The sequence below is a fragment of the Aegilops tauschii genome, chromosome 7 (genome assembly GCF_002575655.3).
Source record: "Aegilops tauschii subsp. strangulata cultivar AL8/78 chromosome 7, Aet v6.0, whole genome shotgun sequence".
In the NCBI taxonomy this organism is placed as follows: Eukaryota; Viridiplantae; Streptophyta; class Magnoliopsida; order Poales; family Poaceae; genus Aegilops; species Aegilops tauschii.
This window is the reverse complement of record NC_053041.3, coordinates 67,239,838-67,250,788: the sequence shown is the minus strand read 5'-3', so window position 1 is coordinate 67,250,788 and position 10,951 is coordinate 67,239,838. Positions and strand designations below refer to the sequence as shown.

Genomic DNA, 10,951 nt, shown 5'->3' with positions numbered 1-10,951 from the left:
CTAATAGTGAGGTGTTTACAATGTGTTACTGCATACATGATACATGATATATACTATTGCAAGAGGCCAGTACCTTGAGATAGTGCTTGTAGCATATATGGACTAAACAGGAGGCGGTCACTAGGGACTTTAATCATGGAAAATGGATAGCATTTTAGCCATTGTAATGATGGCATCTTTTGTGTTGTCCACTGTAGTTATATTATATTAGAAAACTAGACGATACCTGGCATGTTGTTGCGGGAATGTTTTGCAATATATTCATAGAGAAATGGTTACGTGTAACATGTATATGTTGTTGCGGGAATATTTTGTTTGCATGTTGTGGTGGACCTTTCTCCATACATGTTGAATGACGAGGTGGCAAACTTGCATGTTAAGAGAAATAGGTTAGTGGTGGCTAGTTGTTTAGATATAGAAAATGTAATTATGTGAGGTAATAATTAAAAAAATTTCACTCCTTTGGTTCACCACCATTTAGATATAGAAGATACCAGCTCACTTTGGTCTATAGTATAGACTTCGTACCAAAAACCCACCATTTTCCCCTTATAAAGAAAAGAAAAACCCACCATTTTATGGCTTGTAGTGTAACTCGGGCCGCTTGTCGCGATGACGTGGAGGGGGGGGGGGGGGGGGTGACGGATGCCGTAAGACGGCGCGACACACGGCCGCTCCCATTGCCGAGCCCATTTAACAATTTTTATTTTGATTACAGCCCGTTTAAATGGGCCGCGCTGGCCACCTGGTCGGGGCGGTTCTTCCCTCGCGATCTCCACGCGCGTTCTATCTATCCACTGCAACCGCCGCCGCCGCTGCCGCCATCGATCCACGTCTTGCCGCCGGTCACGTTACGCCATGGTTTCGTGGAGCGACGAGTCGAGCTCTTCTTCGGATGGCGAATCCGTGACTAGCCTACAGGTACGCTCCTACTATATAATCTCCAAATAGTGCTAGGCTTAGGGTTAGAGTTCTTCATTTCCGGTATTTAACGCAGGGCGTTGATTTGTGCATTATCTCTGTTGTTTCGTTTAGCTTCCTACGACTATCCCTTGCTATGAATGGAGTGGCATTGCTCACGATCTGTCTTCTCGTTGTCTGCATCGAGAACCTTGCGTCAGGCTAGTTGCTTTTGATTCCTTGGACACTGGCAGACGTTTTCTTGCCTGTGGTCAGAAGGTATGTTGTTCCGTACTGTAAATATATGTTTAAATTACCTCGTGCTCGATTTACTTCGCGGTAATCCATTGTTCTGCCCAAAATTGCATACATTTCAATTAATTTGTGCATTTACAAAGTCCGTATTTATGTTTTTTTTACGGTCTAATATTTGTTTTAGCACATAATAGCATATACTTGTAGTTAATTGATCCATATATATATATGTATATCATTGCATGCTACATTTTGTGTTTATATGATTGAGACCATATTTTTAGTGCATTGCATGTAATTGTATTGCATTTGTGCATATATGATTGAGACCATATTTTTTCATACTGTAGGAAGAAGTGAAATGTAACTATGTGGAATGGGTAGACCCGGAGTGGTCAGTGGCTACGAAGTTCTGCCTGAGAGAACTGTGGAGCATGTATGACGAGAAGCTGAGACAGAATATTAAGAATGCTGAAGAAAAATGCATGTTAATTGGAGAAAAGAGGAGGACGGAGGAAGAGCTGAGATTTTTCAAAATGGACTTTGCTAAACTGGTGGCTGATAAGGAGGATGCTCTCACGCAGTTGGGCAATGCAAGATTGTCACTTAGCGATCTCAAAGAGGAGCTGGAGAAGAATAAGATGGCAGATCATGGTTGTGCCAATCTACATCAGGTCTGAGGGTAAAGGCAGAGAAAGACCGGGACCGGGTGGTGCTAGAGAGAGAACAAGTGATGAGAGAGAGGGACCAGCTGAAGCAAGAGAAGAAAAAACTTGAGTATATTATTGCAGATTTTCTCAAACAGAAACATGGGTACGTTGATAAGATCAAGAAGCTGAAGGAGATTTGTGATGAATTTTAAGTATGTTTTGTGGTTTATTGTTGAACAGAATGATCAAGTCCTATCTGCATTGTGGCCAGTTCATTTGTGTAAGGTCTAAGTATATTATATTAACCAATAAATCATATCACTTTCGAAATAGTTTGCCCTTGTTTGACCTGCATCCTAATGCGGGTTCTTGGCTAAGCACTGAAATTATTTTGCTTCCACCGGAGCTCTAAATCGTACTGATCAAGGGGGCGAAATAGTAGTTGATCATGTGATTGATGGTGCTACCGATCCTGATCTTCATGATGCAGAAAAGGAAAAGGCTAACAAAAATGCAGCAAAAAAACTGTGCAACGAGATTTGAAGCAACACATAACGCCAAGGGAGTCTGGCGCAAGACACGAGGAAGATCCACCTGTGGACGCCGATCCCGAGAGATCCAGCGGCAATCATGCGCACGGGATCCCAGGCGGATCTGCCTACTCCACCAACCGCAGGATCCACGGGTGGCCCATCTGCGTCCGACACGCGGGCTGTCTCCACCGAGCGGTCGGGCGGGACCGGACCTGGCGCGTCCCCCCCCGCCAACTGGCGCTCGTCGACTGGGTCGCCCGCGCTGGGACCGGATCTGTCGTTGTCTCGGGCGCGGGATCCCACACCGGATGGCACGACAGCCGAGGTTGATTCTCAGGCAAACAAAAAGGAATTTATCAACTTTTTTTCTTATTGTTGAATAATGCCAAATCAAATCAAAAAAATATGCAAAAGTAAAAAGGAAATGAATTACTCTTCCATGGAAGAAAAGAATGAACACATCAGCAAAAAACATTAAGGTAGAACAAATGAAGGGAAGCAAAAATTTATTGGTACGAAACGTATAGTCTGACTGCATTACACATACACAAGTATGTATGAGCGACCAAAAATCCACAAAAAATCCATGGTATCGTGCTTATTACATGAATGATAGAAAATCAAAGTTGTCCATGCCGGGAAACGTGCTTCCGGACTTAAAACAAACGACTGAAACTAGAATCTTGAATCATGTATGATGTCTTCACGCCTTGCGTTTCTTTGCGATGTCGCGGATTTTGTTCTTCACACATTCGAGCGTGTTGGTAGGTGAGAGAACCAACTCGGCGATGAGACGCCTTCTCCTTGCATTAACCGTGCCCTGCAATTTTTAGAACAAGGTTTAATGAATAGAAGTTGGTATTATATGACAATTGTACAAGTGTATGAGCAGAGAGGACAAATTACCTGGGTAAAATCGGCGGTCCATCGATCCCCGTCCCAATGCTCCATAATTTCAATCACAAAAAGGCCACAAGAGTTCCTAATATATATGCAAACATTAGTCACCGTGCACACAAACATGTCTTTCGTAAGTAGAAAATGATGAACCATAACTCACCCGTCCTCTTGTAGTGGCATGTCGATCTGAGGTATGATAGGCCACTTAGTGACGTCTGGATATTTGCCAGGTGTAATACGGTTTGCCTCTTCCATATCAATTGCTATTGCTAGTCGCTACTTGAAAGAAAGTAGTAGTGAGAAACCATATGACATTTCATATGAAGAATGCTCAATGTCGGGGAGAGTACCAGTGCTTTCACAGTGTCGAGAGAGAACTCGAGAGGATAGAGCGAATCAAAAACTCGGAATTCTTTCTTGCGGTTGTGCATCACCACGGTGATCCAGTGTGTATTGCCGACGTTCAACGGGATAAACGACTGAAATGTGGAACACATTTGTAATCAGATGCAATTATGCTTGTTGAAATGAGTGTTAATGAACTAGTAAGAACATATCGTACCTTATCACGGACGGTATACTCGTCCAGAACCCTACGTACTGCTCCAGCTCTGCTCAGCGCACTATCCATGTTGTATTTCGACGGTTTAGGGTTGTCTCGTGCCTTAGCATGATCAACAAGGTATTTGGACCTCCAGGCTGGACAGAGGTGCCGATCATGACCAACGCGCAGAGCCAAATGTGTCTGATAAGCATCGATAATCTGCGTAAAATAATAGAACATTTTATTTTCATAGGTGACACCTAGATTATGCACTTAAATAGCAGGACATGGTAATAGATCTTACGTCATCCGCCAGCCATGTATGCTGAAGTACCGGTCGTATACTCTCCACAGTCACAGAGGTGCCACGTTCATTGTAGTAAACTCTTTTTGTCATATTCTTCTCAGACCGAGCAGCTGCCTCCACAAACGCAACAGCAGCATCAATGAGTTCCGGTGTCAAATCGTCCTTAACAGAGCCTTCCATGTCATTGTCACTAAACAGAGCTGCATGATAAATTACGAACGTCACGAACGGTGAGTACATGAAATGGTAGTAAATTAAGCACTAAGATAGCTACTAACGGTACCTCTAGTTGCGGTAGTGTTGCCGGATGGCTTAGTACCACGAGCGCTTCGCTTGCCGGGCTTGTCAAGTTTAAAGGGGGATTCAAATTTCTTGGGAACAGTCCGTCGGCGCTTCCCGGATATAACATCGTCTTCTTTTGCGGTTGCTGCAGACTTTTTCCCCTTGCTCTTACCCACCATCCTATCGATAGAACTTGCAGAAATGTCAATGTCGGACGATTCTGCTCGAGGAGAATTACCTACAATCCAAGGGTTCTCCGGTGTTGCGCCGCACTCATCAGTAGGCTTCGTTGTCTTGTCAACATTTAACTTGGCAGGTATTTTCTAGTTAACAAAAAAATAATGTGATACGTTCAGTTAACGAAAATGAAGATGCATAATTGAGATAAATGAAGTCAAATAAATGAAAACATACTTCCTCATCATCGTTGTTCTGGTTTCCAACAGGCTCGTCAGGCTGTGTCAAATCAATCACCGGCTCTAGACCGTCAGAGTCATCCTTGTACACGAATTCTTTTTTTGCTGGCGGACCATTCTCAAAGGAATCCACTTCTAGGTCGGCATCGTTGTTGCCGGAAGCCGCAGCAGCCGCTGGCTTGTACATCACACCATTTTGGTTCAACTTCTCTAACAATCTCTGCATTACATAAAAAATATTAATTAATGTCGGCACAGTTTTGCAACTTCAAAAATGTTGTAAACATAGAATTAAGGGTGTGTCACCTCGGCTACTTGTTCTGGTATTTCCTTCATTTGGCTGCGTATGTAATCCATACACCGCTTCATGATGAGGTTCATCATCTCGTCCGCGTTTGAGGTTAACTTGGACTTCTTTGCCGCACCAACGGCGTGCTTCATTTTTGGCTTTTCTGGTTCAGGTACTTTGCGCTCCTGCGCCCTATACTCCTTGGTTATGTTGTCTTCAATCTGCATGTGAAATACAAGTATATGTGATCAATAAAAATATTAATACAACTAATTATGTTATATAAAAGTTAAGAAGTACCCAACGTAATGAATTACCTTGATGTTACCACGGCCACAGCGTTGGTCATAATCAAACTTGTCTCTCCTTGAGGCTGCAGCTTCAGTCCAATTCCTCATTAGAGGTTCCATGGACAAGCGAGGATTGAATGCGCATTCACCTTCCAGAGGCTGAACCTTCTCCCAGTACAGGTACTGCATGAATATGAAAAATTACAATTAGTACTATACAGCAGGTAAATTAGCAATCATATTTTTTTTTTGCAATGGTACAAGTCTGAAAGGTGTACCTGCAGGAGAGCTAAGTTCCCTCTCGGCCATTGGCGGAGGTGTTTGCCTTTCCTCACGTTGCGAAGGCAGTCCAGCAGAACCCGGAGGGTGAATGCATTCCAATTAATCTTGGATATACGCTTCACATCGTCCACCAATGCGTAATATTGCTTTGGTACAGTCTTGCTCGACATGGGAGCAAGAACTGTTCCAAGCAACACGAGGACAACTCTCCGAAGGAAATCGTCGTCGGCAGATTTATTTTTTGTGATGTCCACAATCAGATCGTCGATGACTATGTTACCTGTGGTCTTGCTCAGGAATTGAGGCGGCACTCGATCTTTAACATCCTCACCTTCCTCACCGAGAATACCTTCTGCCGACAGTCCGTGGTTCTCCAAGGCCAAGATGCACTCAACATCCACGGCACCGAGAGACACTTTGCCAACCAAGTCTTGTACAATGAATCTGCCCTTGCTAGGATCAAATATCTCAACCATGTACCGGATCAACAGTGTACGCATCTTCAGCGAAGGTATCTGAAGCATGCTACGGAGTGGTGTTTCGGCAAGTGCGGCCCGTTGACCGGAAGATAGACCGGCAATAAGTTTGCACCATTTTTCTACGGCGCAAACAATTTCTCCGTTGAGTTCATCCATCCTGTTAAAAAATATACTTGGTTATAGTACCATAAATTATGTAATCAACTTTTTTCCTAACATATTGTTGCATAAAACATAATAATGGAATACACTATCCCACAGTAGATAGAAAACTATACAACATAATTTATTCATACTAAAACATTCAGCAGAGACACGTGCAGCACATAAAATGACAGTTTAACAAGTACTTATTTAACCAATTAGTTTCATAATAAAAAGCAACATAATTTATCTAATCATTTATTTTCATATGGTACTGTACAAATAGATATAAGAATCGGTGACAGTGCCTAATTAACAGTAAATTGAAAGGAAAAAAACGAAATTATGCATACTGGAACATGCATCAAACAAACGTGCATCACATACAATATTAGTCGGCGTCTCATAGTTGCAACATGCATGTCTTAGGGCATTGCTATAACTTAAAGTGACTATGCTATAACTAACACTGATAAAAAATTGTTGTTTATTCATCAATCCAACCTACAAGTGAAAGACAACAAACAAGATGCAGAAACTAATTTGCAATCGTAGGGCTATCTAATCAAATACACGCACAAACAAATCTAGTGTCATAGGCCTATCTAATCTAATACACGCACAAACAAAAAACATCTACTCCAACAGATGTAATGCGAAGATTATGCCCTAATTAATCTTAGTCCTATCCAATCTAACACACGCACAAAGAAAAGCATCATGGATGCGGTACGGTTGCCAACATACTGGATCGCTCGATGAAGATGGAAGTTGTCGGCGTTGTAACGTGGACGCAGTTCGTCCACGACGGCCAGCACGCGCTGACGACCTGGATGTTCTCGACGATCTTGCTGGGGTTGGGCCGATGCTAGGGACGCAGCTGTCATCGACTCGGCGGTAGGAGCCGTCGTAGACGACATGAAAGACGATGCGAGACTAAATAGGAGGAGGAGGATCTCCTAGGTCGTCGTAACCACCAGGGATATAACGCCCGTGATCTTTGCCTTCCTTAGTTGAGGAGAGGCGGTACGTGCCCCTAAATTAAAGGGATAGGCTTCCCACGCTCGAGTTTTTTTTTGTAGATTCCGATCCGGGAATTGTGTAACAAATCGCAGCTGCTCCTCTCTTTGAGCGATGAGGGGCTCGTTTCATGTACTTTTTTCTTTTCTTTTTCATATTAGAAAATTTTGATATCAAATAATTATTTCAACTCAACCAAATGGCCCCAAAAACATTTCACACAATGGGATGACCATGGACATCATGCATGCCAATTCTCATCGATTTCCGACACTCGATGCATTTACTAGGATTTTGCCGGCGAAAAGAACCCGAAACGTTGCCCGGACGTGACGCAACGTTCGTTCGGTGTCAGGAATGGCTCACATGTTGCATGGGGGCCTACATTGGGCATCCTCACATGGTGCCAAAGTTGGGTGTCATTTCATGCAAGCCAGCACATAGCACATGTGCAATCACCATCATTCTGGTCTGCCGTAGGGGGAGCCCGAAGGACGTTGTTTTTCTGGACTCAAACAAATGGCCCCAAAAATTTTTCACGCAATGGGATGACCATGGACATCATGCATGCCAATTCTCATCAATTTCCGACACTCGATGCATTTACTAGGATTTTGCCGGCGAAAAGAACCCGAAACGCTGCCCGGACGTGACGCAACGTTCGTTCGGTGTCAGGAATGGCTCACATGTTGCATGGGGGCCTACATTGGGCATCCTCACATGGTGCCAAAGTTTGGTGTCGTTTCATGCAGGCCAGCACATAGCACATGTGCAATCACCATCATTCGGGTCTGCCGTAGGGGGAGCCCGAAGGACGTTGTTTTTCTGGACTCAACCAAATGGCCCCAAATTTTTTTCACACAATGGGATGACCATGGACATCATGCATGCCAATTCTCATCGATTTCCGACACTCGATGCATTTACTAGGATTTTAAAAAACAATTCAAATGTAAAAAAGATAAGATCTATTAGAATGAAGAAGTGAAATAAAAGATAACATATTATCTTACATTTTGAAAATATTTCAAATATAAAGAAGAGAGCAAATATTAGAATGAAGAAGTGAAATAAAACAGAACATTTTATTTTACAAACTAAAAACATTTCAAATATAATAAAGATAAGAAATATTAGAATGAAGAATTGAAATAAAACACACCATTTTAGTTTATATTTCGTAAATATTATCAATATAAAAACGAGAACGAACAAATGAAATAAAACACAACAAAATTTGGCATTTTTTTTATTTTAGTAAACACTGTTAGAAATAATATAGAAAAAAGAGATTTGATTTTATATATTAGAAATATAAACAAGAAAATAAATTTTGGAGTTAAGAAGTGAAAAACAAAGAGAATATAAAACAGATCAGTGTGCGGGTAAGGCTGCCCTGGGCCAGCCCGCCCGAATTGGGCCCAAGGCAGAGCCGCGCAAGGCACAGCGCAGCGCACAGCCGTGGGGTGGTGGGAGTTTAGTCCCACCTCGCCAAGCGAGAGAGCGCCGCACCGGTTTATATACCCGGCTGCGACTCCCCTCCCAAGCTCCTATCATATGCAGGCAGTACATTGCCTAACTCTCGGCCCCTCTGCCCCGTGGGGCCTACTAGCAGCAGAGATATTCTGCACCACGGGCCTGCATCCTGGCCCATGAACGGCTGGGTTCCTAGTCGTATGCAGGCCGTGGTGTATGAATTCTCCTGCTCTGGTAGGTGGGCACTTTTTTTTGGCATATTGCCATGTGTTTTGATCTTCAAATCACACACTAAATTATACACATGCTCACTTGCATTCAATACACATTTTTTTTGCATATATGACAAGTTAATGTTTTGACCTTCAAATCACCTAATAAATTTTACACATGCTCACTTACATGTAATACACATGGCTATTAATGGGATTTCAACAAAAATGAGGCCGTGGTGTATGAATTCTGCTCCCACATGCATGCCATGGTCATGGTAGGGTGTGCATAAAGTTTGGGATCATTTGCTGGGACCGGCAAGGAAAACCTCTTTCAAACTTGCTCTCCGGCAAACCCGAATGGTCCGGCTTGTACATGGTTCATGTGGAGGCATGCATGAGATGACCCCAACTTTTTCGGAGCATGTGGGCATGGCCAATGTGGTCCCCCAGGCAAGGTGTGCACGAATTCGGACACAATACACACGTTGCGTCATGTCGGGGCACTGTTCTAGGGTTTTATCGCTAACCATGCAGGGTTAAGCTATGTATTTGAATCTAGAACCAAATTAACGCAACCTTAGAGTTGAAGAACTGGCTGATCCATATATCATTAATAATGCTCTATTTCCACTTCAAGCCAGCATAAACCTATATAACCAAAAGCCAGCATGGCCTGCAGTCTGCCTAACCCATCATCCTAGGCTTACAAAGTTCATGAGCACCGCAAAATAACAGCAACAACTACTAAAACATCGCAACAAAGTAAAGGCCACATCTTCAGCAGGAAGTAGAGTCTTCTTTTTTATCCTTCCAGTCTTGCCGCGTTGATTCTCCACCCCTGCTTCGCTGTGTACACTTCACTTGCTACTCGCTCTAGCAGTCTTGCTCCCACCTCCAACACCTTTTTTGTGGCTCCTTTGTCTGCAAAATAGATCAATCAACAATCCTATTAGGGGCTACATTTTTCATGCAGAGAAATAACTATAGTTTTCCCAATACTGCAGTACTAAAATCACATTTATTATGGCAGGCAACCAAACAGCTCACTGTAAATAAAACTAACATAATCTCAAATACTGAAGTATTCTCAAAGAACTTAAAACATAGTATGCTATCAAACGGGTCCAAACTGACTCACACAGATAGACTAACTGAAGACACTGACATGCCATCACTCTGTTTTCTTGTCCTTCAACTTGCTGATGCGCTCTGAGTGACGAATGCCCATACGGATGTAGGTCTCCGCTTCAATTGGCATGGTCCTGTCTCCGAGCTGCGGGATCCCTGGACCCACAATCTGCACGTCCGCCGGCTGCTCCTGGACAACATCATCCTGCTCCTCCTCTCCAGCACTGTCGTCCAGCAGCAGAACAACCTCCTCTTCCCCGCTCTCATCCTTGCTCTGCTCCACATCTTCGCTATCACTCTCATCCTCGCTATGCTCCACATCTTCACTATCACTGTCATCCTTTCTTTGCTCCACATCACTATCAGAGTGAACATTGGACTGATCAACCGGAGCAGGCACCGCGAGCAACACTCCGACAAGATCTGGCACTGGAATAGGAGGGGCGCGGCGGCGGGAGCGGTACATGTACCACCTCGCACGCTGACGCGGATCCGGGGAGTTCTCCGCTTCGTTCATAGCCCAGAGGAAAACCTGGACTAGAACAACTCCTCGAGCAGGACCAAACAACGATTTCTTCTCATTGCCCGTAAGCACTTTGATGAGACCCCTACCGTGGTCGATGAACATCTGCAAGCTGGGAAACCAGCTGCAGATCTCCTCCACATTCGCCCTCTTCTCCAGATCTCCCTGACAGAACTTCCCAACTGCCTCCTCCCACTTTTCTTGAGCGCGGCGGCAATCACTTGCCGACCGCGACCTCCTTCCCTTCTTGTCCCCCATCGCCGGCGACGCCAGATGTGAGATTTGAGCACATGGAGTGAATGGGGAACAGAAGCAAAG

The 10,951-nt window shown here is 43.9% G+C and overlaps 1 protein-coding gene across 1 annotated transcript; it reads right to left on the bottom strand.

The window, feature by feature from the left end:
- Positions 1-3,041: 3,041 nt before the first annotated feature.
- Positions 3,042-6,124, bottom strand: LOC120971010 (uncharacterized). Its single transcript, XM_073503693.1, has 11 exons — positions 5,645-6,124; positions 5,394-5,549; positions 5,094-5,297; positions 4,786-5,007; positions 4,409-4,694; positions 4,117-4,289; positions 3,801-4,001; positions 3,589-3,717; positions 3,399-3,514; positions 3,245-3,320; positions 3,042-3,158 (listed from the first exon to the last, which is right to left on the bottom strand). Exons 1-11 carry the CDS (start codon positions 6,122-6,124, stop codon positions 3,042-3,044), a joined length of 2,160 nt encoding a protein of 719 aa, XP_073359794.1.
- Between the last annotated feature and the right edge of the window lie 4,827 nt (positions 6,125-10,951).